The 26,845-nt window shown below is 33.9% G+C and overlaps 23 protein-coding genes and 4 pseudogenes across 27 annotated transcripts, besides 5 other annotated features; 10 read left to right on the forward strand and 17 right to left on the reverse strand.

Moving 5' to 3' along the window:
* Window positions 1-2,208: part of a mobile genetic element that runs on past the window's edge.
* Window positions 306-548, reverse strand: TVAGG3_0781270 (serine threonine-protein phosphatase family; the record flags this gene model as incomplete). Its single annotated transcript, XM_051246338.1, has 1 exon — window positions 306-548. One exon carries the CDS (start codon window positions 546-548, stop codon window positions 306-308), a length of 243 nt encoding a protein of 80 aa, XP_051081813.1.
* TVAGG3_0781280 (uncharacterized protein) lies at window positions 567-806 on the reverse strand (the record flags this gene model as incomplete). Its single annotated transcript, XM_051246339.1, has 1 exon — window positions 567-806. One exon carries the CDS (start codon window positions 804-806, stop codon window positions 567-569), a length of 240 nt encoding a protein of 79 aa, XP_051081814.1.
* Window positions 2,209-2,369: 161 nt separating the features above from the next.
* Window positions 2,370-2,406: a mobile genetic element.
* Window positions 2,407-3,050: 644 nt separating this feature from the next.
* Window positions 3,051-3,092: a mobile genetic element.
* A 648-nt stretch (window positions 3,093-3,740) lies between these two features.
* Window positions 3,741-3,781: a mobile genetic element.
* Window positions 3,782-3,837: 56 nt separating this feature from the next.
* Window positions 3,838-26,845: part of a mobile genetic element that runs on past the window's edge.
* TVAGG3_0781330 (protein of unknown function, DUF4106 family) lies at window positions 5,085-5,337 on the forward strand (the record flags this gene model as incomplete). The annotated part of the gene is made up of 1 exon (XM_051246340.1): window positions 5,085-5,337. A coding segment is annotated over one exon (253 nt), but the record flags the coding sequence as incomplete, so codon positions are not given.
* On the forward strand, window positions 5,663-6,736 carry TVAGG3_0781340 (protein of unknown function, DUF4106 family; the record flags this gene model as incomplete). Its single annotated transcript, XM_051246341.1, has 1 exon — window positions 5,663-6,736. One exon carries the CDS (start codon window positions 5,663-5,665, stop codon window positions 6,734-6,736), a length of 1,074 nt encoding a protein of 357 aa, XP_051081816.1.
* TVAGG3_0781350 lies at window positions 6,798-8,280 on the forward strand (annotated as a pseudogene). The gene has a single exon. A coding segment is annotated over exon 1 (1,483 nt).
* TVAGG3_0781360 lies at window positions 8,720-9,416 on the forward strand (annotated as a pseudogene). Its single transcript has one exon. A coding segment is annotated over exon 1 (697 nt).
* TVAGG3_0781370 lies at window positions 9,618-10,833 on the forward strand (annotated as a pseudogene). Its single transcript has one exon. A coding segment is annotated over exon 1 (1,216 nt).
* TVAGG3_0781380 (uncharacterized protein) lies at window positions 10,955-11,644 on the forward strand (the record flags this gene model as incomplete). Its single annotated transcript, XM_051246342.1, has 1 exon — window positions 10,955-11,644. One exon carries the CDS (start codon window positions 10,955-10,957, stop codon window positions 11,642-11,644), a length of 690 nt encoding a protein of 229 aa, XP_051081817.1.
* Window positions 11,673-12,297, forward strand: TVAGG3_0781390 (uncharacterized protein; the record flags this gene model as incomplete). Its single annotated transcript, XM_051246343.1, has 1 exon — window positions 11,673-12,297. A coding segment is annotated over one exon (625 nt), but the record flags the coding sequence as incomplete, so codon positions are not given.
* Window positions 12,324-12,908, forward strand: TVAGG3_0781400 (uncharacterized protein; the record flags this gene model as incomplete). The annotated part of the gene is made up of 1 exon (XM_051246344.1): window positions 12,324-12,908. One exon carries the CDS (start codon window positions 12,324-12,326, stop codon window positions 12,906-12,908), a length of 585 nt encoding a protein of 194 aa, XP_051081819.1.
* Window positions 13,567-13,884, forward strand: TVAGG3_0781410 (protein of unknown function, DUF4108 family; the record flags this gene model as incomplete). The annotated part of the gene is made up of 1 exon (XM_051246345.1): window positions 13,567-13,884. A coding segment is annotated over one exon (318 nt), but the record flags the coding sequence as incomplete, so codon positions are not given.
* TVAGG3_0781420 (uncharacterized protein) lies at window positions 14,001-14,345 on the reverse strand (the record flags this gene model as incomplete). Its single annotated transcript, XM_051246346.1, has 1 exon — window positions 14,001-14,345. A coding segment is annotated over one exon (345 nt), but the record flags the coding sequence as incomplete, so codon positions are not given.
* Window positions 14,919-15,367, forward strand: TVAGG3_0781430 (annotated as a pseudogene). The gene has a single exon. A coding segment is annotated over exon 1 (449 nt).
* TVAGG3_0781440 (heavy chain-related family) lies at window positions 15,386-15,838 on the reverse strand (the record flags this gene model as incomplete). Its single annotated transcript, XM_051246347.1, has 1 exon — window positions 15,386-15,838. One exon carries the CDS (start codon window positions 15,836-15,838, stop codon window positions 15,386-15,388), a length of 453 nt encoding a protein of 150 aa, XP_051081822.1.
* On the reverse strand, window positions 15,906-16,397 carry TVAGG3_0781450 (uncharacterized protein; the record flags this gene model as incomplete). The annotated part of the gene is made up of 1 exon (XM_051246348.1): window positions 15,906-16,397. A coding segment is annotated over one exon (492 nt), but the record flags the coding sequence as incomplete, so codon positions are not given.
* On the reverse strand, window positions 16,452-17,279 carry TVAGG3_0781460 (KilA, N-terminal/APSES-type HTH, DNA-binding family; the record flags this gene model as incomplete). The annotated part of the gene is made up of 1 exon (XM_001281314.2): window positions 16,452-17,279. One exon carries the CDS (start codon window positions 17,277-17,279, stop codon window positions 16,452-16,454), a length of 828 nt encoding a protein of 275 aa, XP_001281315.1.
* TVAGG3_0781470 (KilA, N-terminal/APSES-type HTH, DNA-binding family) lies at window positions 17,369-17,635 on the reverse strand (the record flags this gene model as incomplete). The annotated part of the gene is made up of 1 exon (XM_001283266.1): window positions 17,369-17,635. One exon carries the CDS (start codon window positions 17,633-17,635, stop codon window positions 17,369-17,371), a length of 267 nt encoding a protein of 88 aa, XP_001283267.1.
* Window positions 18,514-19,050, reverse strand: TVAGG3_0781480 (organellar and viral DNA polymerase type B; the record flags this gene model as incomplete). Its single annotated transcript, XM_051246349.1, has 1 exon — window positions 18,514-19,050. A coding segment is annotated over one exon (537 nt), but the record flags the coding sequence as incomplete, so codon positions are not given.
* Window positions 19,330-19,524, reverse strand: TVAGG3_0781490 (uncharacterized protein; the record flags this gene model as incomplete). Its single annotated transcript, XM_051246350.1, has 1 exon — window positions 19,330-19,524. The coding sequence occupies one exon, from the start codon at window positions 19,522-19,524 to the stop codon at window positions 19,330-19,332; it is 195 nt and encodes a 64-aa protein (XP_051081825.1).
* TVAGG3_0781500 (KilA, N-terminal/APSES-type HTH, DNA-binding family) lies at window positions 19,534-19,992 on the reverse strand (the record flags this gene model as incomplete). The annotated part of the gene is made up of 1 exon (XM_051246351.1): window positions 19,534-19,992. A coding segment is annotated over one exon (459 nt), but the record flags the coding sequence as incomplete, so codon positions are not given.
* Window positions 20,426-21,243, reverse strand: TVAGG3_0781510 (uncharacterized protein; the record flags this gene model as incomplete). Its single annotated transcript, XM_051246352.1, has 1 exon — window positions 20,426-21,243. A coding segment is annotated over one exon (818 nt), but the record flags the coding sequence as incomplete, so codon positions are not given.
* On the reverse strand, window positions 22,054-22,638 carry TVAGG3_0781520 (phage tail repeat-like family; the record flags this gene model as incomplete). Its single annotated transcript, XM_051246353.1, has 1 exon — window positions 22,054-22,638. The coding sequence occupies one exon, from the start codon at window positions 22,636-22,638 to the stop codon at window positions 22,054-22,056; it is 585 nt and encodes a 194-aa protein (XP_051081828.1).
* TVAGG3_0781530 (uncharacterized protein) lies at window positions 22,658-22,813 on the reverse strand (the record flags this gene model as incomplete). The annotated part of the gene is made up of 1 exon (XM_051246354.1): window positions 22,658-22,813. The coding sequence occupies one exon, from the start codon at window positions 22,811-22,813 to the stop codon at window positions 22,658-22,660; it is 156 nt and encodes a 51-aa protein (XP_051081829.1).
* Window positions 22,833-23,234, reverse strand: TVAGG3_0781540 (uncharacterized protein; the record flags this gene model as incomplete). Its single annotated transcript, XM_051246355.1, has 1 exon — window positions 22,833-23,234. One exon carries the CDS (start codon window positions 23,232-23,234, stop codon window positions 22,833-22,835), a length of 402 nt encoding a protein of 133 aa, XP_051081830.1.
* On the reverse strand, window positions 24,208-24,393 carry TVAGG3_0781550 (phage tail repeat-like family; the record flags this gene model as incomplete). Its single annotated transcript, XM_001280114.1, has 1 exon — window positions 24,208-24,393. One exon carries the CDS (start codon window positions 24,391-24,393, stop codon window positions 24,208-24,210), a length of 186 nt encoding a protein of 61 aa, XP_001280115.1.
* Window positions 24,836-25,713, reverse strand: TVAGG3_0781560 (phage tail repeat-like family; the record flags this gene model as incomplete). Its single annotated transcript, XM_001310357.2, has 1 exon — window positions 24,836-25,713. A coding segment is annotated over one exon (878 nt), but the record flags the coding sequence as incomplete, so codon positions are not given.
* Window positions 26,585-26,827, reverse strand: TVAGG3_0781570 (serine threonine-protein phosphatase family; the record flags this gene model as incomplete). The annotated part of the gene is made up of 1 exon (XM_051246356.1): window positions 26,585-26,827. The coding sequence occupies one exon, from the start codon at window positions 26,825-26,827 to the stop codon at window positions 26,585-26,587; it is 243 nt and encodes an 80-aa protein (XP_051081831.1).

A 26,845-nucleotide genomic window follows, 5' to 3' on the forward strand; every position in this document is an offset into this window, starting at 1 on the left:
GTATCCAGTACACCCGGACTATTATGAAGTCGAAAACCCTAATGGAACATATGAAAATGTTTTCGACTCAGATGCTATTATAGTTCATGCTTCATTTTCTGGTGCGCAAAACTCTTTTTTATGCTTGGCAAATGACTTTTACGAAAAACCTACAAAGCTATACGAACCACCAAGTGGAAGTATTTCAGACTTTCAAGTATGGTTTACTACAGATGGAAGAAAGAGAATAATTCCATTATACCACGCGTTTTACTTAGAACTTAGTTTCATATACAACTACTATCGAACGGTAAAAATATAATTTTTTAATACGGTTGAGGTGTTGGATTTGGTTGCCAACTAGACTGTGGTGCAGGTTCAGGCTGTTGTATAACAGGAGCTTGTTCTTCTGGTTCAGGGTCTTTAGGTATAATACCAACAAACTGACCTACTCTTTTACCAATATTTTTGACACCGTTCCAAATTCCTCTTCCGACGGTTTTTATTCCATTCCATATACCTCTTCCAACATTTCGAAAGAAGTTTCCTATCTTACTGAAGAAACCCATTTTACTATATGTAAAAATCTAATGTCCGCCTAGTCTCTTACGTTTCCTGTTGAGTTCCATAGCATTCTTTAACTGGAGCTCATACATTCTGTTTCTCCTCTGGTAGAAAACATATTCTGGGTCAACTCCTGTGTTCGCGTCATCTGCATAAAGTTGTTTATATCCCACTTCAGGGTTTGTATAAAACTCTTTCCATCTCATATTTGCATACCATGGTGGCAAACCTAACGCAGCGTCATTTGACATGGCAGTTTGCATTTGTACATCTGTACTTGACCATAGTTTGCCATTGCAGTTTGTATTCTAACTTCATTTGGAATATTCTCTGGGTTTGGTTGTCCAGGTTGCTGTGCATTCGCTAAGTTCTGTGCGTCCATTTAATATTAGATAAAAATATCTCTTACGAGTACATATGCTGAACATTTGCTGGTATTGGTTCATCTTCATATTCTCTGTACCTTTCTGCCACGTCAAATAAGTAAATGACACAATGGAAAAAACCTAAAACAAGTAGTCCTATTTCAAACCACATTTACTTACTAGTAAAATTTCTTTGTTATGACACTTTCTCCAGTTTATAGGACCTCTCTCATATTCTATCTTGTCATATCTAAACTCATAGTCATGTATGTCCTCTAACCATCTCATGACACTTTCCAAACCACTTTTATCGGATGTAAAGTAAAAGCATGGATGGTTATGTAAAACGTCTAAAGTTTCTAAAGAGTCTCTCAAAGTCCAGTCTACTTGGTATTGAAAATCCCATGTGTTATAGAACGGCGGGTCCACTATAAAGAAAACATTTTCCTTGTCTTTATATTTTTCATACAAATCTGTCCAATGACATCTCACAAACTCTATACCCTCAATATATTTTTCTATGTCCTCTTTGAAAACATTTGTATAGTTAAGATATAAAACTTTTGACATAAGTGTTTCAATGTCATGAACTCTTATAGCACCACTATATAATAGTCTAGCAGATATACTATCCCAGTCTATATATTCTGCTTTTTTCAAAACCTCTCTCACAATATTTTTCTTATCTAATGGTATACGTTCCATCTTACCTATAGGTATCTTTTCTTTTAACTCTTTCAATATTTTGTTAGTGTCTGGAATATGTTTGAGACGGTTCATATAGTTGTCGAAGTCATTGCATATAATCTTTGAGTCAGGAAATACAGTATGGCACAAATGGGATATATAGAAACTTCCACCGAACAAATCTACAAATGTTAGACCATTCGGTAGTTTCTTAAGTTCTCTCAATAGAATATCTTTACATTTACTCTTATTTCCAAAGAACGGTAACGGAGGTTTTGTAAAATTCATTTATATATAATAATAAAAATGTTTTTTCCTGAAAAGTGACAGAAAAGTGACAAAACATTTACGATGAAATCATGAAAATTCAAGAGGTGAGAAAAGAGGTGAAAAAACAGGTGAAATCTCACCTCTTCACCTAAATTATATTTTTGGGTCATTTACGCTCATTACGAAGAAGTCTTGACAAAACATGAAAACATATATAATTTGTGAAAAGCTCCTGGAAGACCCGTATATAAGAACTTCATTTATACTAAACATCTTCGGGGCTAGAGGGCACGAAGTGCCTGGAAGCCCCACTACCTTTTTTTTTTTTTTTTTTTTTTTTTTTATAACAGCATTAATATTTCAATGATTCACAAATCAACTTTTTCATTATTTTAAATAATTATAGAATATATACCGACTTTTTGTACATAAATATTTTTAGATTCAATAATGATTTACGGTTTTTTTCAAAACTTATAATTTTCAAATGAGTGGTAGAATCTGTAATAAACAGAAATTCATCAAAAGTGACAGCTCTCAATTTTTTGACATTTGTAAATTCTAAATTGAATGAGAAAAATGAAATAATACTAAGCATAATACAATATTCTAGATTTAATTATAATTAGGAAAAAGTTAGTTTTGAGAGTACTTTTCATAGGCATATAGAATGAAATCTTCTGAAAAATAATATCACATAAACTCATATTATTTTCTAATATATAACTATTTTATATAAAAATCAAATTCAATGATCTTAAAAGCGAAGGATAAACCTCAAAATTTACGAATATAATGAGTGGGAATATAATGCTTATCTATCATAAAACCATATGAAATATCAATTTTTGCTTTACGCCTAATTTTTGACGACAATTAGCAAAAAATGTTAAATGTTAACACTCAGTCCATTTGAATATGAAAAATAAAATTGACTTTGATTAAATGTTTTTATTTATCATGCAATTCTTCTTGCGACCAAAGATTTGAATAAAAGTTCAAAAAATAAGATAGCTTAAAAAATAATATACGGTAGTGTTTACTAATAGATGAATAGTATATAAATTCTATTAAAATGGATTTGATCCAAAAAAAATATAAAACCAAAAATAATTGTTATAATTTAAATGAAGAAGTAATTTAAAACGATTTTATTTATGATCAAATTTTATATATTTTTTTGGATTGTTACATATTAAGTTCTGTCAAAATGTAAGCTATTGAATTTTTTGAGATGAAAATAATCGTCGAGGAAGTAAAAAGTGACGCTTTAGGAAATATTATTAGAAATATGATAATAAATATATTTGGAAAAAATATGTTTTTTTCAAAAATTGAAATGTTCATAGAATATTTTGAAATATGTAGGGAATTAAATTCGGTAATATATGATAAACAGGATTTTTAAATTTCAAGGAAAAATAGCTTTTGTGAATACTTTTGAGAACTCTTCTCAAAGATCATGATTCAAATATATTAAGGAGCCAAAATATTAGAGATGAGTTCACAATCAAAATTTTCTCACTTTTCTTCCAAATTGACATCCTTACTCACCACTTTCAAGTTTTTCATACATATATCTTACCCATTCATTTGGAATACGAGGTCTCGAGTTTTCGTTCATTTTTTTACTTTACAAAACTGTTTATTTTAGAATTTTTAAATTTGAAAAAATCCATTCTATATCAGATAAATAATATATTATTTTTCAATCAAAATATTTTGATTATCATCTCAAAAGTGTTCTCAAAACCTAGTTTTTCTTATTTTGGATAATCTTAATATTTATATTATTATAAACTAATTGAACACCATATGTTTTTGTATACTTTTACAAAAAAATTGATAGATTTGTGATACTTCCCCCGACGATAGAATTGAATAGCTTACATTTTGACAGAACTTAATATGGAACAGGATCAAATCCATTTTAATAGAATTTATATACTATTCATCTATTAGTAAACACTACAAAAAAAAAAAAAAAAAAAAAAAAAAAAGGTAGTGGGGCTTCCAGGCACTTCGTGCCTTCTAGCCCTGAGGATGTTTAGTATAAATGAAGTTTTTATTCGGAGGGCTTCCAGCCCATAAGAAATTTTTCCCAAGACCCAAGAGGAGGACCGAACCCCAGCCGACCAGCCGTTGACTTTTTTGTCAAGACTTCTTCGTAAATGTTTTGTCAAGACTTCTTCGTAATGAGCGTAAATGACCCAAAAATATATTTTATGTTAGAATGTTAGATCTAACACGTTTTCTAACATGTTTTCTAACATGGTCTAAAACTCATGATTTCTTCGTAAATGTTTTGTCAAGACTTCTTCATCGTATATGTTTTGTCAAGACTTCTTCGTAAATGTTTTGTCATGATTTCATCGTAAATGTTTTGTCAAGACTTCTTCGTAAATGTTTTGTCAAGACTTCTTCGTAATGAGCGTAAATGACCCAAAAATATATTTTATGTTAGAATGTTAGATCTAACATGTTTTCTAACATGTTTTCTAACATGGTCTAAAACTCTTGAATTTTCATGAATTTTCATGATTTCATCGTAAATGTTTCGACAAAACATAGACAAGAAAGTTTCGACAAAACATAGACAAGAAAGTTCATGAGAAATTAGACAAGAAAGTTTCGACAAAACATAGACAAGAAAGTTCATGAGAAATTAGACAAGAAAGTCTTGACAAAACATAGACAAGAAAGTCTTGACAAAACATTTACGATGAAGTTTGACAAAGTCTCAACAAAGTCTTTACGATGAAGTTTGACAAAACATAGACAAGAAAGTTTTGACAAAACATTTACGATGAAGTTTGACAAAGTCTCAACAAAGTCTTTACGATGAAGTTTGACAAAACATAGACAAGAAAGTTTTGACAAAACATTTACGATGAAGTTTGACAAAGTCTCAACAAAGTCTTTACGATGAAGTTTGACAAAACATAGACAAGAAAGTTTTGACAAAACATTTACGAAGAAGTCTTGACAAAACATGTACGAAGAAGAAGTTTCGACAAAACATATACGATGAAATCATGAAAATTCAAGAGTTTTAGACCATGTTAGAAAACATGTTAGAAAACATGTTAGATCTAACATTCTAACATAAAATATATTTTTGGGTCATTTACACTCATTTACGAAGAAATCTCAACAAAGTCTTTACGAAGAAGTCACAATAAAACATCTGTCAAAAACCGCTTTTTAACTTCACTTAAAATGCCACGTAAGCTACGTAAGAATATACGTAAGAGGAAGAGAGCATTGAAACATCCAATAGTAAAACTGACACCACAACAACAGTTGCAACAACAAATGATGAATGACCCCACTATGTTGCAACAAATGTCAAGCAATCCTATGCTTTTAAACCGAGTTGTTGGTGCACAGAGTGGAGGTTTAAGAGCGGCACTTTTAGCGAAAATGGCAGGCTATGGTGGAGCTGCAGACGGAACAGCATATAACCCTCAAAGTCAAATGAATTTGAGTTCACTCAAAAATCAAATAACAGATGTCAAAAAAAGTCAAACATAGACATACAGAAGCAAATAAGTGAAAACGAAAAGAAACTAGAATATGACAGACACACAAAGAAACTCAATGAGTTAAACGTAGAGAAAAAGAAGAAAGAAGAACAACTGAAAGAACTAAGTACAGAGGAATATGCGAAAAAAGTGTCAGAAAAAGCAGCAGAAGTAGCAAAAATGGAACAAGATGTCATAAATTTGAAAAACCATACTACTCAATATAAAATACTGAAAGATGAAGAGATAAAACAAAAAGCCCTGAAGACATATATGGATAGCGATGAGTATAAAAAAGAAGTTGAAGCAAATGTAAAGGCAGAAAAACTTTTACAGTTGCAAAACCAAACCGTACAGTATGAAAACTTAGCACAAGAAAGTAAAAATAACGACGCAGCCATGCAAAAGGCAATGAAAAGTGCAGAATATATAAAAGCTAACAATGACTGGTTAGATGCCCAAGCCAACGCTAAAGCAGCCCAACTCATAGGGTCAATAAGGACAAAAATACAAGCGGATGAAGATAGTTCAAATGAAGCTTTAACAAATGCTGACTTTAAGAACGCTTTCGAAGCTCTTCATAGTAAGGTGAAACAAGTGAACGACTTCTCATCTGGAAAGAAACTGAAGTCTGAAGGTTTCGACAAAGAGTTAAAAGAAGTAGCACAAAATATGACGAAAATAACAGATGCAGCAACGAGACAGGCAGTTCAAAGTGCCTATGACGCCGTTAGAGCAACTGTTGTGAAAAGTCAAGAAAAAGAGTTACAACAGACCAAAACAGACCTAGTAAATGCTTTCTTAAAAACGAAAAGTCAGGTAGGACATTACGCTGCAGATGGAACATATGTGCCAGCTGGTGGAACTTATATACCACCAAACCCTCCAAGAGAAGCACCTGCACCAGGACTACCTAGAACATTTACATCGTCACATGGACACAGACACAGGCATGCACAACAACCACCTCCACAACCAGCACAACAACCAACACAACAACCAACAGTTCAAAACACTGCACCACAACCAGCACAACAACAACCACAAACAGAGCAAGGACATAAAAGAAGTAGAGAACAAGGAAACCAAGAATTCTTAAAAATGCTTAAAGAAGACTATGGTTACCCAGATAGTATTGACTTTAGTGACAGATATAAAGAAGCTATTAGAAAGTTCAAGGATGGAAATACTGACCCGAACCTATTTAGCTTTATGGCTCTGCACCAAAGGGGATATAATTTCAAACCTGGAAAATACAAGCTCGCTAAGGGATATGATTTAATAGCATATCATCCAAATGACATGAACGAATTTACTCCCGAGATATTTGATGTCAGAGCTAAATGACAATTTAACTCTCTTCATGAAACGCGTAAAAAATAGAGACGGAACGAAAGAAGAAAGGTTTATGAGTCCGGATGACTTAGAAAGGGAACTTGTTGAAAACGGTCTCGGAATATATGAAATGCCAGCAGATGAGGTACAAGAAACTCCACAGGAAGAACTAGTTCAGATACAACCAGACATGGAAGAAATAGTTCAGCAACAAAAGCTAGAAGAGCCTGAAGGAAACGAACAAGTCCTTCCTTTGGAAACTACTTCACAGAACTAGATGAAGATTTGGAACAGCCGAAAAATCTTGACCCTCAACAAGAGTATGCGGAGAATATGGAATATTTTCCAAGAGTCTAAAAAAAATTCGGCTGACATAGTAGAAGAATATCGAAAAATGTTTGCCGACATACAAAAGACTCCAACATCAGATGAAAATATCCAGCATAGAATGGAAGAACTGAAAAAAATGTACACAAATACAACAACCCTTTTTACTTACGAGCATTTAACGTTCAATCTTCGGATGAACTCGGTGAAGATAAAAGGTTAAATTTCAAGAAAACATATAGAAATGAAACATTGTTTAAAGTTCATTCAGAACCTAACCAAGATGGAACAAACCTACTTTTGTTTCTGCAGACGATGGAACTACAATGAGATGGGGTCATAAAGCTAACCCGGATAGGTGGTTCATAAACTTACAACCTCAATTCCAAGAAGTTGTAGACGCAATGGAAGTCAATGGTGAACCAGATATAGCTGGTATTTTCAGCGCGCGGCTTTAATGCCATTGGAAAGATATGAAAGATGCAGATATTTTGGACCAGTATGAAATGAACATGGCTGATGGAAATATAACACCTGACGTTCTAGAACATTTATCTCAAAGAACTACACAGAACCATAGAGATGGTATATTTGGTGAAGAGTTTAGAAAGAAAGTTAGGGAGATAGAAGGAAGAGAACCTATTGTACATGACCTTGCAAACGAAAGTTTACAAAATGTCATAAAAACTTACTTTGCAGACAATGAACCGAGAAGGGATGAATATTTAAGAAAACTCAAATGGACAGTACCAAATGAAATGTTAGTATTGAAAACATGTTCCTTGACAAAATAAAACCAACTACAGAAAATAAACGACGCAAGACTGAAAGATTGGGTAAAAGCTTTCCCATTCACAAAAGATATAGTTGGTAACATGGAAAGAAAACCAGAATGGCTACAAAAACATATATTTGGAAACGAGCATATTCCATATGGACAGGCACTGTTTGAAGAGCTTGAACCGGAAACTCAGGAAAGAGTCATGCAAACAATACGCGAAGACTCAAATACAGACTATGACAAACTCTTTCTAGGATATAGGTTACCTGAGATGGGCGACCAGAGCCAAAAGGCAAAAAGGACATGGGAAATTTGCAACATACTAGATGAACATAATGCAAAGATGCAACAACTTCAAGCAGAGGGCAATGAAGGAAAAAGAAGAGTTAAAAACTCAGTCAGGAAGAAAGTAAAGCTTGGTCCACGTGGGTTCTATTATGACATATAAATCCAACTATTCTATATTTTTACTCATATGAAATGTACGCCGCTCAGAATATAACGCCAACAGTTTTGGATGCTATGAATGGAAATGTTTCCGAATGGTATAACGAATGCGACAATGCCATTAGAAGGTCAGAAATAGTTCCTGGAACTTACGAATATACAACTGCTGTTTCTTATGGAAACGTAGGTGAGTTTGGAGAAGGTTCCTTCAACAAACAGTAGATATTGCTTGCGACAGGTTTCATATTATTTCTATTGACAACTCATTCTTATACGTGGAACAAGACATTGAAATAAAACCTTCTGCCAAGTTGTCTGAAAGAAAGGTTGCAATGGAATTTTCTATATGTCGGATACCAATATGCTCCAGAAGTTTTCATGGGATATAAGATATATTCTAACTCTGACTTAGTTCAAACAGTAACCTGGGCAAACTATGAATGGTTCGCTTTGAGAACTCAGTACAACCACAAGCTAGAGAACAAACAGACCAGTATGCAACTATTGAGAAAATAAGAAGACTTGACCCTAACGTTCCAGGAGTTTATGTTAACCTTTCTGGACAAACTGCAGCAGCAGTAACCAAAGTAAAACTGAAACTTAGAGTTCCTTTGTCATCTTTCCTCATCTTTCAGGTTTTTAAGATACTTGCCAAACTGGGCAGGAAAAATTTCTATCGAACTTACTCCAAGCAAAATATACTTAGTCATTGCACCAACACAAGACCCATTCACTCTTACAGAAGTAGTGGGAACAAATAAAATGTCATTCGCCGACTTTTGCAAAAAACAAAGTTGACTTAGACTTTGGTTTTCAAACCTCAACACTGAAGTAAACTATTATTTCAATGCTGCTGGAGATGCTTGGGACCCAGTTAAGTTCACATGCGAAAAATTTGAATGCAAAGAATAGAAAGCAGACTTGCAGTCTATATGTTGGACCCAGATATTTCCAAATGCTTTAGCTGCCAAATATATTGCAGTTCCACTTATGTTCCCTATACACCAAATATCTGTCAAAGACTTTGCAGGTGAAGTTGGAAACCAAAGTGCTGACCCAGGTGCAAGAACAGATATTGCTTTAACAACTGCAATGAAACATGCAGATACTATGTTGTACTGTTCAGACGAACTATAAATGACTATTCTTGTTTCTACAAACCCTGGTATTAAATATCATATAAACATAGATGGCAAATATTAATCCAAGAGAAGAATATTCTACAGTTGAGGATATGAGGTCATACAACTTGACATTAGATGCTATGAACTTTAACAACAACTTCACAACAACTATTAACCCTGAAATGCAAAGTTCTATTATGCCATATGTGAAAGTATGGACTCATACAGGAGGTCAAAAAACTCAATATACAAATGGAGACCGTTCAAACTTTGGCTTGGCATTCCATTTGCTGACTCAGAAGACTTTATGGGTGGTATTTCAACTGTTGGTACAGTTCAAATACAATATACTGGTGACAGAGACGGTCCAGATGAATTGAGAGCAAAGAAGTTTACAAAACCAATAGCACTTTTCACGGAAGATGCTCTTTTGAAGATTCGTTCGATGAAACCTGCTGGGGCTCCTCAGATTGGCATAACGACAGCTTCCATCGAGCAGATTTTGCAGCAGTCAGTAAGTTGTTCTTGAACTGACTTCTCTCCGTCAAATATTGACAGTACGCCAGTTTTGACATAAAATTGTATTATAAACTTACCTTAAAATATCTGTAAGTTTTGTTGTTATATTTTTGTCTGCTTCAAGAACTTTCACCATTTCAGTTATACCAACTTTCTTTTGCTTTATGAAAATATTTTGGTTCAGCAAAGACTGCTATTCTATAACATTTTCCATTGTTTGTGTAAAGAACTACTCTGTCAATGAACTTGTATTGTTTGTGTGTGTAAAACTTTGTTTTGCTTCAATTCGAAGAGATACTCAAATACGTCCATCTTTTTATTCTAAGTAAAATGTCATTTCCGAAAAATAGAAGCGTAAGTGTTTCAAAAGGTTTAATGGCGATGGCAGATGTGAAGTTAAATTCACCAACTCAAACAAACAGTCAAAGTGTTGTTGTCAATGTCAAAGAAAGAGATGTTGAAGTGGGGAAACCATACGAAGACGAAGATGGTATAACAATAGTTCCTGTAAAAGAACAACCAACATACCTGAAGTTAGCAGAGACTTAAGTTCTGTTGCAGATATTCGAAATGACTACCAACAACTTAAAGACAAACTTAAAACTCAGGAGAAGATTTGTCAAGCTTTGGGTATAATGTTAAACTTGGTTGAGCACAACCCTGTAAAAGTGAACTCATATGTCATCGCACCTCATGAAGTTTTGAAAGAACTATTGAAACTTTTGACAGAGGCAGACGATATAAACATCAAAGAAATAGAACCTGACATTGCTTGCTGTGGTGTTTCATATAATGTCATTGACAAGATATACGTTATGAAAGGAGGTGAAACCTTGAACTTAAAATATAGTTTCCCAGACGTCATAAAAATATTTGACGACCACAACATTTCATTAAAATTTACTTGCTAAGTAAATGGCAGAAGACATAGTGGTTTATACTATTACGACTAAAAACCCTGAGTCATATAATTCTATAACAACAAACTTACAAAGTCCTCAAGGACGATATTGTAAACTGACCTTAAACACGATGACGACTAAAGCCTGTTTTGCTCTTTTGACACCAGAAGACTTTGTTGTTGTGAATGGTAAAAAATACTTCTTTGAAGATACTTACTCAGATATACCACCAACAGGTTTTGTTGACTTATTTAATACTTTAAGGACGGATGTAACATGTGCTGCAACTAGAGCAGGTTTCATTATGTTTGGATGTCCGACTGAGTTTAGTATAAACGATATGAGCTATAATACAAAACTTATATCTGGTTTTTACTACCAACAGTTTCCTATAACAGGAAAAGGTGTCATACAAGGTTTGTCTGTTCCATTGACTTTAAGTACACCTATTTTATATATTGTTTCAAACTTAGGTTCAAAGTGCTATTCGAATATCGACAGAAACTACTATGACCAAAAGATACTCATGCGTATAAACAACACATTCTCTGCTGGTTTGCCTATTGTTCATTCGAATGCAGAGTTTTCAGCTTTAGTGAACTCAAACACTTTGGCAAACATAAACTTAACCTTAGTTGACGCAAACTTTGTTCCTGTAAAACTTTTATGTCCTATGTATTTGTCAATGACGGCAGAAAGTTTCGAATTGGAAGATGCAACTGGTGAAAGTATTGTACTACAAGAACAACTTCAACAACAAATAGCTCAAGAACAACAAATGCAACAAATGGAACAAATGCAACAACAAGCTCAAGAATAAAAAAATATTTTTTTTTATTTTTATAAAAATGTACAGAATAGACGTTTCAGATTTTTATGACTTCCAAGCGTTCAGAAATATGTGTCCATTTAGAGACTATAACAAAGCAGTCGAGAATTTGAAACGTTTAGTCATTTATGTCGACTCTGCCCCAGAATGTTATGTCATGAAAGAATGGGATGTTGTCTTTAACAAACCAAGAGCGACAATAGTTTCAGAACAAGAATGTAGACAGAAACTTAAGAAAATAAAAGTCGTACAAGTTGGCATGAAGATGTTAGATGCTTGGGATATCTTATTGTCAAAGTTAGAAGATTTTTCAGTTCGAGGTATAAAGTTTTATACACCTTCTCCAAACTTCTATTCTATCTTCACTGGATATAAATATGAACAAGTAGAATGGAAAGAAAATATTATAGAAGCTTGGTTAGACCATGTCAAAGAAATTATATGCAATGGAAACGAAAGAGTCTATGAGTATATCTTATGTTGGTTTGCAAATATCTTACAATATCCAAGTGCTAAAAATGAAACTGCTCTCATTATAATTGGAAAACAAGGAACAGGTAAGAACACTTTCTTTACAGATATCTTATGCAAACTGTTAGAAGGTTATTCGAATCCGAATATGACAAACTTAGAAAACATCTGCGGTAAATTTAACTCTTCAATTGAGAATATGAAACTTATAGTATGTAACGAACTTCAAAGTATAGATACAACAAAAGTTTTGAACTCGGATGCTTTGAAGAGTCTTATAACAGACAAAGTTGGAGTTGTTGAAAGAAAATATAAAGACCAAAGAGTTTGTGAAAATGTTGCAAATTTCATTATGGTTTCAAACAACGCCGTTCCGATGAAGTTAGAAAGTTCTGACAGAAGATATGTAGTTGTCAGAACGTCAGATTCTCATATGCAAGATACAGAATATTTTGACGACTTAGCAGAAACTTTGACACCTAACTTTTACAACCACTTGTTCTCATATTTCATGACATTAGATATTTCTAAGTTCAATCCAAGACAAATTCCATATACCGAAGAGAGACAAACATTGTTAGAAGCAAACAAGAGTGTATATGAACTGTTTATAGATGAAACTGACTTTGAGTGTTTAGATGAAAGGTCATTGTACGATGAATATAAACAGTATTGTCAAGAGTATGGTTATATGACAGCGTCTAAACGAACATTCTTGGCAAATGTCAAAAGTCTTTTAGACATACAGAACGGCGTATATACAAAGAAAAATTTTTCTGAGTAAATTTAAAAATATATATATTTTTATTTTATTTGAAATGTACGCTGAGTTTGTTGGAAAAGACCGTTGGGAAACTTGTTTGTTAGATGAGAAATATGAAATTCACTGTTGTGAGTCATTTGAAGTCAGAAACAAAAAGACAAAAAGAGTTTTAAGCGAATGGGAGCGAAATGACGGATATACTACTATGAAGATGAGTGGAAAACACTATTTTAAACATATTGTCATTGCAACTCATTTTATACCGAACCCTAACAATTACCTCTTGTAGACCATATAAACCATATAAGAAACGACAATAGACTTGAAACTTGCGTTGGGTCACATGTTCTGAAAACAATAAGAACATAGGCAAATTTCGAGATATTGTATTCGAATTTGTCGACGAACTAGAAGATGAAGCAATTGAAATTACAGACTATGGTAAGCATACGTTTGAGTTTTACTACTACAGCGAAGAACAAGACTCTTTCTACTTTTATACCGGCGTAAACTATAGGAAATTACAAGTATATTTTACTAAGACGGGCTATGCTCATGTAAACGCTAGAGATACAGATGGAAAAAACGTTCGAATACTTCTTAACAAATTCAAGAAGCTATATGGCATACCATTTTAAAACGTTTTTAAAAAAAATATTTTTTTTATCCGATAGAAAAGATGACGAAATATATTTCAGTCAACAAGTACATGACAGAAGTCAAAGAAGAACTAGACCCATTCATATATTTGAATGTTTACTTCTACCATTTTGAAAAGTCTACATTTGACAAAGTTTGGAACATCGAACCTGTTAAGTTTGCTATTGTGACTAAAAATGGTGCGAAATTTGAAGACTTAGACATAGAAGGTTTGTTAGCAGTCAAAGAAAATTTTGACAGAAGGTTCTCAAACCTTAAAGAAGGCAAAGCATACAAACTTGTTATACCTTATGAACCAAAGAAAGCAGACGACTATGAATATTATGAGTCTAAGATAGTTGAAGTTCAAGGTAAATTAGGTAAAAAGATTTTAGAGTCTAAGCCAGTGTTTGCCCTAAAGAGGAAGAGAACATTGACATTGACCCAGAAATGTTCTAAAAAAAAATTTTATTTTTACATGTCAAATTTCTTTTTCTCTGGAACTGGTTCAGGTTCTTTCTTCTCTTCTTCTACTTTCTTTTCTTTCTTCTCTCTCTTCTTCTTCTTTTCTGGTGGAGTTATGTCAAATTTCTCAGAACCATATTTATGTAAAAGTTCTTTGTCCTTTAATAGCTCTTCTATTCTGTTTCCTATTTCATCTTCAAGAACAGCGCATGTGTCTTCTTTGCATTCTAAGAACTTTTGTTGGACTTCATCTTTCCAATCGGTGTCATCTCTGTCAACAAGTCTGTCATTGACAAATTTTAAGACTGCTCTTTGTAATGTTTTATGGTTCTTGTCATATTCCCAGAAACAGAACTTTAGAACAAATTCACCTTTCTTGTTTACACTATGTAAGATTTTATGGTCGACAGATGTTTTAGAGTCGAAAAGTTTGTCTCGAATATAGATAGCGAAATCGCTAGACATTTTCTAAAAGATAAAAATTTTAATTTTTCTAAAAATATGTTAGAAAAAAAGTTTGCTGACATTGACAAGAAATTTGAGAATGTTTTAAATAAGAACAAGAGGAAGTTGGAAAATGCTCAGATAAAACCCATACATGACAAGTTCTTATTTGCTCAGAATGGTATAACAGGTCTAATTGCACCACCTGGGTCGGGTAAGACTTTCACTTATCTTAAAATGGCTGCACAACAACAAGAACTAGATGAGAAGAACCCATTCTATGAGTTAGTAGTCATTTGTAGTACTTCTGGTCAATTCGATCAAACCGTCAATTCGTTCAAAGATATTATAAAGAAGTCTAAGTTAGTATGTATAAAGGATACTGAGTTGTTAGATTGGATAAAGAAGTACCAAAGAAGAGTTTTGAAGTATAATGCTATAAATGAGTATATAAATTCTAAGTTTAAAGACCCAAATGAGGAAATGCAGAGAATATTAGAGAAGAAACACTTCAGAAACAAACAGAAAGAGATAGAATACATTTCGAAGAAATTGCAATCTTACGATTGGAAACGTACCCTCATAGATGTCTTCTTATCTTAGATGACTTTGCTTCTCATCCTTTGTTAAAGAACAGAGAACAAGATATGTGTCGAATTCTTAAGAAGCTCAGACACTTTAACATCTCAGTTGTCATTTGTGTACAGACAGCAAAGAGTTTAAGTAAGGATGTTAAAAGAATACTTACTGACATTATACTCTTCCCTGGATTGTCCGAAGACGATTTCATGGAACTTATGAAAGAGTCCATGGCAGGTAAGTTTGACAGACATGAACTATGGGAGAAGTACAAAGTCATACAAGACCCTCATACTTCTTTCAGAATTCATATCTACGCAAACAAAGTTCAAATTGTAAAAAGTCAAGCTTGAAAATTAAATGTTTTAGTCTTAGTCTGTTGTGGTGCTGGGGCTGTCGGTTCTTCTGGTTGGGATATGGACTCGGTTGGTGGTACGTCGGACATTCGTTTGTGTCTTAACCGTCTTTGTTCTGAAACAATATAATATTGTCTTGAAAAAGTACAACATTGTCTTGAAAAAGTACAACATTGTCTTGAAAAAGTACAACATTGTCTTGAAAAAGTACAACATTGTCTTGAAAAAGTACAACATTGTCTTGAAAAAGTACAAGACTTGTTCTGAAAAAGTACAGCTGTACTCAAATTTGAGAGACATTGTACTGAATTTATACAACATTGTTCTGAAAAAGTACAATATTGTACTGAATTTATACAACATTGTTCTGAAAAAGTACAATATTGTACTGAATTTATACAACATTGTCTTGAAAAAGTACAACATTGTCTTGAAAAAGTACAACATTGTCTTGAAAAAGTACAACATTGTCTTGAAAAAGTACAATATTGTACTGACTCAGTATGGAGCTTGACCCTTAGACGAAGCAATTTATCTAATTGAGGTAAATGAAACCGTGAAGGAATATCTCAGCAAGTGCAAACCAAGCAAGCTTGAAAATTAAATGTTTAGTCTTAGTAAGTCTGTTGTGGTGCTGGGGCTGTCGGTTCTTCTGGCTTTGGAAGACATTCAGGAAGAGGAACGTCGGACATTCGTTTGTGTCCTGTCGGAAGGAAGAACTTTTCCAGTTGTCGGGAAAAATTTTTCCAGTTGTCGGGAAATTTTTTTCCAGTTGTCGGGAAAAATTTTTCCAGTTGTCGGGAAAAAAGTTCTCAATTTTCGAAAATTTGAATGGTTTACGGACGAACAACAGGAAAATTTTTTCCAGTTGTCGGGAAAATTTTTTCCAGTTGTCGGGAAAATTTTTTCCAGTTGTCGGGAAAATTTTTTCCAGTTGTCGGGAAAATTTTTTCCAGTTGTCGGGAAATTTTTTTCCTGTCGGAAGGAAGGACTCGGAATGCCAGAAGGATTTGACAAGGCAATTTACCTTATAGAGCTACCTGAGCCATCTGAAGTCAAGCTTGAAAAATAAAGAGTTCATCTACTCTACTTGTTTGAAGTTGTCAAAATACTCTGTTATTTTTTCCTTTAACAATGGCAAATCTTCTTTGAAGGTAAGTATTGTACAACCTTTAATATCATAGTGTGTTTGAGGTAACGTATCTTGAACTATTTGTTTCACATCTTCATTCGGTGTCATTGAAATCGGTAAGTTTTCGCGATAGAACCAATTTCTGTCAGATTTGTAAATCTTAGCAAGGTCGTAAAAGCTTTTGTTGTTTCTTCTGACTAAATGCAACATAACCATATCTCTGTCTTCTTCATTTTCCATCTCTTCAGTATAAATCATATACTTATAGTTCTTTTCCTTTCCTTTTGGTACCGAACGTGGTATTCTTTTCTGTATGCTTTTGTCTTTTGCTTCAATGACTTCATCTTTTGCTTGAAGTTTCTTTTCCATCTCTTCACGTTCTTGTCTATGAATTTCATCTAACATCATGAAAATATAACAAGCGTAACGAGGCGAAGCCCACATTGCAACAGCATTTACAAGAAGTCTATGAACATACCAACCTCTCAAACCATTTGGCAAATTTTGACGATTTTCGTACGGAATCTCGTTCCGCGGTTTTCTACCACTCGCAAACATATGAGGAAATTCTTCTAAAAGTTCTTTTGTCTGTTGGTTTTCAAACCAATGACGTGCTTGCTTTGTAGAACGAAGAGTATTCAAAATACTTTGCATTTGGTACATGTCATCTTTGACTGAACGAATGAGACGTAACTGTTTGTTATACTGTATGTACTCGTATTCTTCATTTATGGCTTCATGGACTATAACTGTTGTTGTGTTCTCTGTTGTTGACATATCTGTCTTTACATACAAAATAAAAAAATAAAAAAAATAAAATTAACTTTATTTTTTCTATCTTGTATAAAAGACCAAAAATAAACGCTTTACATGTATTTTTCAGCAACTTCGTCAAGAAGTCTGTAAATATACCATGCATAACGAGGTGAAGCCCACATTGCTATTGAACTAACTAGGAACTTATGAACATATATACCTTTTAGATACGATGGTAAGTTTTGTCTGTCTTGGTACATCTTTTTAAGTTCTACATGTTCGAACTCACTCAAAAGTTCATGAGTGCTATTTAATTCAAACCAGTCTTGTGGTTTCTTAGTATCTGGTGTAGCACATGCTGTCAAAATACTTTGCATTTGGTACATATCGTCTTTGACCGAACGAATGAGACGTAACTGTTTGTTATATTGTATGTACTCGTATTCTTCATTTATGGCTTCATGAACGATAGCAGTTGTTGTGTTCTCGGTTGTTGTCATATATGTTCTTACATACAAAATAAAAAAAATATTTTATAAAAAACTAACTTTATTTTTTCTGTCTTAAGGAAACTCATGAAATTTCATACGGAATTCAGCAAAAATATATTTTAGGGTAGAATGTTAGATCTAACATGTTTTCTAACATGTTTTCTAACATGGTCTAAAACATACAAAACTCATGAAATTTCATACGGAATTCAATAAAAATATATTTTATGTTAGAATGTTAGATCTAACATGTTTTCTAACATGTTTTCTAACATGGTCTAAAACACACAAAACTCATGAAATTTCATACGGAATTCAATAAAAATATATTTTATGTTAGCATGTTAGATCTAACACGTTTTCTAACCTCTTTTCTAACATAACTATTTACAAGCGTTTTACATGGTATATGTTGCGATGGTTCATGACTTTAAACAGTTTTGTAGCTTCTATTTCTTCTGTCAGTACATCGAATGTTTTCACAATGTCGAATGTTTCTTTATATTTCTTCTTGACATCAGATAGAAGGAAATCGTCAGCTGTTGGATAGTTTTTGTTTAGAAATGCTAACATGTCCATTTTATCTTCTGCTGGTTTTTTGCTTCTTTCTTTAAGTCTGCATAGTCGTTTCTCATACGTTCTATCTCTTTGACGGAGTAGTTATATTTCCTCATTGCTGCTTTACATTTTGAACATTGCGGGTTCATTTTAGCATTGTACATTGAAATAAAACCAGCTAGAACAACCAAGGCGTCAATGGTTTTCTTTAACTCAAAAGTTGCTGGTTTTATCTGTTCGTTCCATACTTTACCTCTTCTATCTTTATCTCTTATCTGCCATACACATTTTGCAACTAACGAAACAAAGTTGTCGTAGGTCTTAAATTCTTCAGATTTATATATGTCAGAGATGTTCTTATATACCATGTCGCAGTCTTTGTCCATGACTTTGTGGTTGCAATGAAATCCAAGAAACTCATAATTTACCTTTCGTATGAACTTCTTTATTTCTACTGAGTCAGTTGCTTTGACTTCTATTTCGTCAAATTCTGGAATAGTGAGTTTTTGCTGCTGAATTTCAGGCAATTTGGGTAAATGGTCGATGAGGTCCTGCATTTCATAAAGATATTGTTCATTTGTTTCATCTTTTGCAGTGCAATCTAAATCTCCTTGGAGAAGTTCTTGCTTTATCTTCTGGATTTTTGTTTCGAAAGTATATGAAGAAGGAATGAAGCTTTTCATCTCTACCAACATTGACGTAGGGTTCATGACTAAAGAGTTTGGTGAAGTTGTTGCTAACATGTTCTTACAATAAAAATAAAAAATATTTTTTTAAAAAAACTAACTTTATTTTTTATGTTTTTTGTGAAAGTGTCAAAACTCATGAATTTCGAGAGTTTTCTACGATGTTAGAAAACGTGTTAGAAAACGTGTTAGATCTAACATTCTAACATAAAATATATTTTTGGTGTAAATTTCATGATTTTCAAGAGTTTTAGACCATGTTAGAAAACATGTTAGAAAACATGTTAGATCTAACATTCTAACATAAAATATATTTTTGCCAAAAAAATGGTTCATTTACTCACAATATTTTTGTACAAAACGACCCCAAACTTTTAACTTCTTTTCTGCAGCTTCTAATGAAATTTTAGCGAGTTCATATTCTCTAAATTCTCTCTTTAAATCTTCTTGTTCCCATTGGTCTAGTTCGTATGGCGAGTCTCTATAACCAGAACATATCTCACGTTCATGTTCTATTTGTTTTTCATGCATTTTTCTAACTTCTTCTTCGAACAAAGGTTTTGCATTCTCTACTGTATCTTCAAGTTCTTCTTCATCTAATTTCTCATGAACTTTCTTGTCTATGGAGTCCAAAATTTTTCCAACTGCTATACAATATTTTGGAGAAGCCCACATTGCTATATAGTTTACAAGTCTTGGGTCTACATACGTTCCTCTAACCTGTTTGATTTCATCAGGAATTCCTGCATGAACTGTGTATAAAAAGCAACCCGCGGAATTCCGCGGGTTGGTATATTCTTCACAAAATGCCTCAAAATACTCTTCCCAGGACTTATTTTCCAACAACCTTCTAAAGTCTTTCCTAAACTGCTGACACATCTTTGTTGCATTTATATAACCATCCATGTCTCTACGTAAGACTTCAATACCGTTGTAAGTGCCTTTTGTGAATGTTTCGCCATTAGATTTGTTCGTGAACGTTTTTGCTTCGACTGTCATACTGTTCTTACAATAAAAATAAAAAAAATATTTTTTGGTGGGACGTCGGACATTCGTTTGTGGCTTAACCGTCGGACATTCGTTTGTGGCTTAACCGTCGACCCCCTCAGTAAACATCTCATTTTAACTCACTTTTTTTCTATCTTAAGGAAATTCATGAAAATTCACCTGTTGAACTTTGTATAAAAAGCAACCCGCGGAATTCCGACGGTTGGTATATTCTTCACAAAATGCTTGTTTTGAGGTCGAGCCACTTTTGGCTCCACCGTATTCTTTCAACCAAAAACTCATTTTTGTCGAATTCAGCACAAAATTCATGACAAATTCAAGAGGGTAGAAAACGTGTTAGAAAACGTGTTAGATCTAACATTCTAACATAAACATTATTTTTCAATACTTTTTCAGCACTTTTCCGTAGTTATATATGAAAGACAATTCGAGATAAAAGTCATAGTACAATGGAATAATATGTTGCACACCATTTGTTGTGAACCAGACTTGAAAGTCAGAGAAACTGTTACTAGGTGGTTCGTAGAATTTAGAAGCAAAGTCATAAAAGTCCTTACCGATACAAAGAAAACTATTGTTGCTTGAACTGAAACTTGCATGACACATAACATTTTGAGGGTCGAACACGTTTCTATAAACTGTCAAATCTGTTGGTGGGCGTATAAATTTAAATGGACCGTCAGGTGGTAATGGTTCGTTCTGGTTTAGTAACCGAAGAAATTGTGCCCAAGAACGTTTGTCTACTTCCCAATATAAAAACTGTGTATCTCTTGGAGGGTTAATTTCAATCTTTTGAAATGAAACTGTTGAGTTCATCTTATCGTATTCTAGTTTCAGATAGTACGTTCCGTTTAGTAAAGAGTCGTATTTTTCTTGAAATTCCCAATAATATTTGTTCATTTGAGTTTGAAAGTCATTTAGAGTCTTCTCAAGGTTTTCGTCTGAACGAACTGTAAAGATTCTCATTTCGTCAAATTTGTCTATTAGACCATCAGAATCTTTATACTGCCCATGAAAATATACTGCGAACATAAACGCGTTAGTTCTTTTTGAAAACAAAACTCTTCTAAATCCTATTGCCTTTGCATCTGAAGGACTTTGAAGCCAACGAATTGGAAAGTCAAACTTGTATACTCGGGATGAAATTTCTTCATCTGAAATAGTCCTACCAGCATTTGTAAAGATATAGTCTAACGGTTTTGTATCTGCTACATTTGTTCTTTGTTTTTCAACCTGAAGCATTTAATATATGTAAAAATATATTGTTTTAAAAGTAAACGTTTTTACTTCATATTTCTCATCTAACAAACATGTTGTCTGACTGCTTGAGGGTTAGGTTGGTACCATTCAAATTTTACACTTACAATTCCTTCAATTGCATTCAAAATGTCTGAGTCGGAGTCAAACATTTGTTCTCTCTTTGTAGTCTTGAAAGCGTCAAGAAGCATTGCAGCTGTTGTGACATTGCCATGTGAGTAGTATATATGACCGTCCAAATCTGTTATAGTTAGTCTGAGATTGTATCCTTTCTTATTTCCGTCTTGTATGGCAGCAAGTACTCCCATGAAGCCTTCTTTGTTCTTTCCTTCGTCAAAGTTTACTGTAAAGGTTCGACCAGATGTAATTTGACTTCTAACTTCACGGTACTTTTCATATGCATATCTTGTTCTTTCCATGGGAGCATGTGCGTCTTCACCTTTTCCTTTTTTCCTTCTCAAAGGATGCAATTGTTCGTCATGTTTCCAGTAGAATCTGGCAAAGCCGTCGTGTCCTTCAACTTGAGGTTCACTAACATCGAAAGGCATGTCCATAAGACGTTCTTCTTCTAACCTCTCTAGTCTGTTTGGATAATTTGCGCGCGCTGTTTCTAAGTCCATTTCGTAGCGAAGACCAGACAATTTGTCATAGACTTTTATGGGTCTTCCCTTCCTATATTTAAAATTCTTCGAAACTTTCCAACCATATCTTTCTAACTCTGCTTTTATTCTAGCAGATTTTCTATCCATTCTATATGGGGGCATTTTTATAAAAATAAAAAAATATATTTTTTCTTTACTTTACATAGCCACCAGCTACCAAAAGTCTTTGACGCCAACCCATACCAGCTAATGAAGGTTGAGTTGGTTTAGTTTCCAAACTAAACTTTGGTTTTGGTTTATCTTCAGTTTTTGGCTTCCCTTCTTCTATCGGTTTTTCGTCACTTTTCGGTTCCTCTGACTTTACCTCACTTGCAGGTATGGTTGTGTCGTTAACATCTTCATAAATATCATATGCCATTTGTTTTTGTTTTCCTTTCAACTTTTTGTGTTTGTTGTAAAGTTTAGAATATTTCGACTCTAAGTCAATGAGATGTTCTATAATGAACTGTTGGTCCGTGAAGTATACCTTCCCATCTGTTGTCTCATAAACTCCTTCAGACTTCAATATTTTATTTGTGAGAGTCTGTTTCTTTTTTGAGATACTAGCCGTTCCATTTCTATGAAAAGTGACTTTGTAGTTAGGGTTTGTATTTCCAGACCTGGCACTTTCTATTATTGAATTTTTCTCTTCATCTGTAAGTTCTTTGACAGGTTTTGACAATGGTTCTGAACTTTTTGTTTGTGGTGTCAAATCTACCGTTTCAACTTCTTCGGTCATTTCATCTCAGTAAAAAATTTTAGTTTGGTTTGTTTTCAACTGGTTGTTTAGGTTTTTTAAGTCGGTCTAAAACTTCCTGAGGTATAGGAAGAACTTGACAAACACGTGGTTGTGTAACTACTGGAAGTCGACAAATCCATCTTGAACCCATTTGTCTCAATGCTGTATTGTTCATTTCATCTCAGTAAAAAATTTTACATTCCCCAAGTTTGAGGCGGTTGCGGTTGGTTATTGTTTACCCACTGTTGTGCATGGTTATATCCTCTGTTAAAGAATCTTTCACCTTGGTCCATATAGTGTCCTGCTTGGTTATAGTAGTCATTTGCTTTGTTATAGTAGTTTCCTGCTTGTCTTCCTACATTGTCCATCCATCCTTGAACTTTTCCTCTTGTTTCAGGATTTGGAATAAGATTTGTTGCATCTCGTGCTACCTCCCAACCTTTCTGTACAGTTTGTATAATAGGTTGTGCTTTCTCTTTAAGTATACCTAATGTACTCAAAATCTTCCTTCCAATTCCAAATGCACCTCTGGCTATTGTTCCCACTGCGGGCAAAAATCTGGATGCAACTCCTGCTAATGCGCCAAATAAACCCATTTCTTATAGGGTAAAAAATGACGAATCCAAACAAGGACCCCTATGTTTCTAAAGCAACAAAGAAAGCACTCATGGTAAAAATCTTTAGTTCAACACCAAATGCTTGGTTTATGGATATCTTGGAAAACATTCCGAGGTATAGAGAAGATGGACCACCATACTGGCTAATATTTGTCGGTCAAAACACAAGATACTGTGAAGCCATACCATTGCAGTCCAAAAATATTTTAGATGTGAAAACTGCTTTGACAATATTCGTTGACAAATACCATCCAACAAAACTGACATCTGACTGTGAAAGTTCTTTCAAATCAGACGATATTAAAAACTATCTGCGTTCAAAAAATGTAAACCAATATTTCATTGTCGACCAAAACCATTCTGCTCTTGGTGTCATTGACAGTTGTATAAAAATCTTAAGAGACTTAAATCAACCACAAGGTGGTGAGGTAGATGAAATGTCATATGACGACAAGTACAGACACTTCTCCCAGGCAAAGATGAGACAAGTTTTAAATATTTACAATAACCGTAAACAAAAAGGTTTGGGAAACCACTCTCCCGAAGAAATGAAAAACAACCCTGACTTAGAGAAAGACTATATATTTAATAGTTTAGTCAAAAGAGACAAACAAGAAAGAATGCCAGGCTTCAAACTTAAGAAAGGTGACAAAGTAAAAATAGAAATACCTAAACGCGACCCATATGAAAATACTATTGACTATGACAACAATGGGAACTCGACAGGTACTCGCATTCGTGTTCGTAAAAATAGAAGAAAGTATACAAGAGAATATTATGAAGTTTTAGGCAAACATGGCAAAATGTACACACTGCAAGCAGAAGATAAAACTACTATTGTCAGACCTCGTTTCAAACTTGTCAAAGTTCAAGGTGGTATACTTTCAAAGACAGTTCCTAACAAATATAAGACAACTGCTGACGAATATGCTAAAGAAGTTGAAAATGACGACTAAGCATTTCTATACCATGCGTAAACTGTCATGTAAGGTGGCATGTAGTCTTTACTCTGTCCCGTTGTTTCCGAATATCCTGTAATGCGATGTGTATGGCTTCCTCCTCCCTGAGTGTCATCCCAGTAACAATTTATAGCAAACTTAACGTCGTCTTTAACATCATATCCTTTACCTTTTGTCATTCCTGTCCAATCCCAATATCTATGCTTATGCCAACCTGCTTCAGCTGTAGTTAAATTTATGTAGTGACTGTGTGCAGGTAAGTTTTCACCTGAAATCGTTTTACTTCCACCTGTTACCTTTGAAGAGTTTGCACAATACAAAAACCTTTCGACTATTTGAGTCCAAGTTCCAAAACCAAGTACTACTTCTGGTCTGGTAGAGTTCATTGACGTATAAATAGAACCTATAGGATATACTGTTTGAAGTATTTCAATCTTTAATGTTTGAAGCTCTGTTTTGTCTGCTTTCTTATATAACCTTTCTTCAAGTTCATTTACGTCAGAGATGCTATGTCTATGATATTTTTGTGGGTATGTTCCTTCTGTCCATGCGAAAATACGTTCTTTTGTTGCATCTACATATCCTTTTATCCATGTCGAGTCTGCTTTTGTATTCCTTAACTCTGTAACACCTTTCTCAAGCTCTTTCAACTGTTGTCCATCTTCCATTAAACCTCTGGTATGACTTGAAACCGTTTGTGTCAACATATCTACAGTTTCTTTGTCGGCTTTAAGGTCTAAACATCCTGAAACCCACCCTGTATTGGCTTTACCTTCTAAAATCTTCGATGTCCGTTCATTATACCATTCAACCCTTTCTTTAATTTCATTGTCTTTTTCATCCACATATTCCTTATCTGCCTTCTTCACTAACCCACTAGCCATAAGTCCCTTATCTACTTTCTCCTCTAACTCACTGTTGACATATGTTTTGTCAGCTTTCTTTTCAAGGCTAACGTTTAAGTCTGTTATTTCAGATATAGAATGTGTATGTCCAACGTCACTTTTCCTGTTTAAGGTTTCTTGTAAGTTTGTAATATTTGCAATGGTATGTGTATGAGTCTTTTTAGAATATTCTTTGTCAGCTCTTGTCACTTCACTTGACATTTTATTGTCAACATATGTTTTGTCTGCTAGTTCAGGATGAGTATGTTCTTTCGTTGCATATGTTGCATCTGCTCTGTCATGTTCTTCTTGAACTTTTTCAATGACATACTCTTTGTCAGCTTTGTTGTCAACATCTGCTTTCAAAAGAAGTTCATCTATAGGTTTCTCGTTTAAAGTTCTTTTTGTTGGATTTATACAAACAGTATGGTTCTTACTGTCTTGAAACAGAAACTCGTCTGTCAATGGGTTTATCGTCAGTTTTAAGTTTCCTTCTTTCAATGACTCAGATATCTTAGAATAGTTTGAAAAGTTTGTTGTGTTCTTATTTAGAGCTTGCAAAATGAGTTGTCGGTTGTGTTGTATTTCTCTCATAGACGCTGTTTCTTTCGACATTTTTATTCTAGATAAAATATGCTTTCAATAGAAAAAGAAAATTCAAGAGTTGCTACAACTAAACCATTAGATGAACTTTTTACTAACGTAGGTCAAAAGTTTGAGACAGAGACCGTAAAGCATGAAGGCTATCGTTTTGACTACCCATTGAGATGGTTAAGAGACCCATCCGTCACAAAAGCTATTGGCTTTCGTAGAATGAAGTTTGTGTCTGTAGAAGATAAAAGTTTTCCATTTATTGTAAGGTTTCATATAGATTATATATCTGAAGGGAAACGAAAAATGTGGGAAGAAAATTGAGCTAATACAAGTTGACCTTTCATCTTCTCTACAGACTGCGTTAAAAAATATAGAAGATAAAATAAATTCATGTTATGCAAAATATGCTGATGAATATGCAAATACCGAGAGCACACTTTATGTGAGAATTGTATATGACAAACAAAATTCACAAGTGTCATTTCAAATCTACGAAGACAATCCAAAGAAAGACGAACAAATATATACAGAATTCACTGCAATGTCATGGTATTATTTGCAAAGAATGTTAAATCAGAAAGTCGAACTTCCTTTAGCAAATATTTACAGTCGATATGCAAGAGATGAACCATATTTATTTAAAGATGTTTTCGACCCAGCTGCTATTATTGTTCATGCTTCATTTTCTGGCGCCCAAAACTCTTTTTATGCTTGGCAAATGACTTTTACGAAAAACCTACAAAGTTATACGAACCACCAAGTGGAAGTATTTCAGACTTTCAAGTATGGTTTACTACAGATGGAAGAAAAAGAATAATTCCATTATACCATGCGTTTTACTTAGAACTTAGTTTCATATACAACTACTATCGAACGATAAAAATATAATTTTTTAATACGGTTGAGGTGTTGGATTTGGTTGCCAACTAGACTGTGGTGCAGGTTCAGGCTGTTGTATAACAGGAGCTTGTTCTTCTGGTTCAGGGTCTTTAGGTATAATACCAACAAACTGACCTACTCTTTTACCAATATTTTTGACTCCGTTCCAAATTCCTCTTCCGACAGATTTTATTCCATTCCATATACCTCTTCCAACATTTCGAAAGAAGTTTCCTATTCTTCCAAAGAAACCCATTTTACTATATGTAAAAAT

This window comes from Trichomonas vaginalis, chromosome VI, assembly GCF_026262505.1.
Source record: "Trichomonas vaginalis G3 chromosome VI, whole genome shotgun sequence".
In the NCBI taxonomy this organism is placed as follows: Eukaryota; Parabasalia; order Trichomonadida; family Trichomonadidae; genus Trichomonas; species Trichomonas vaginalis.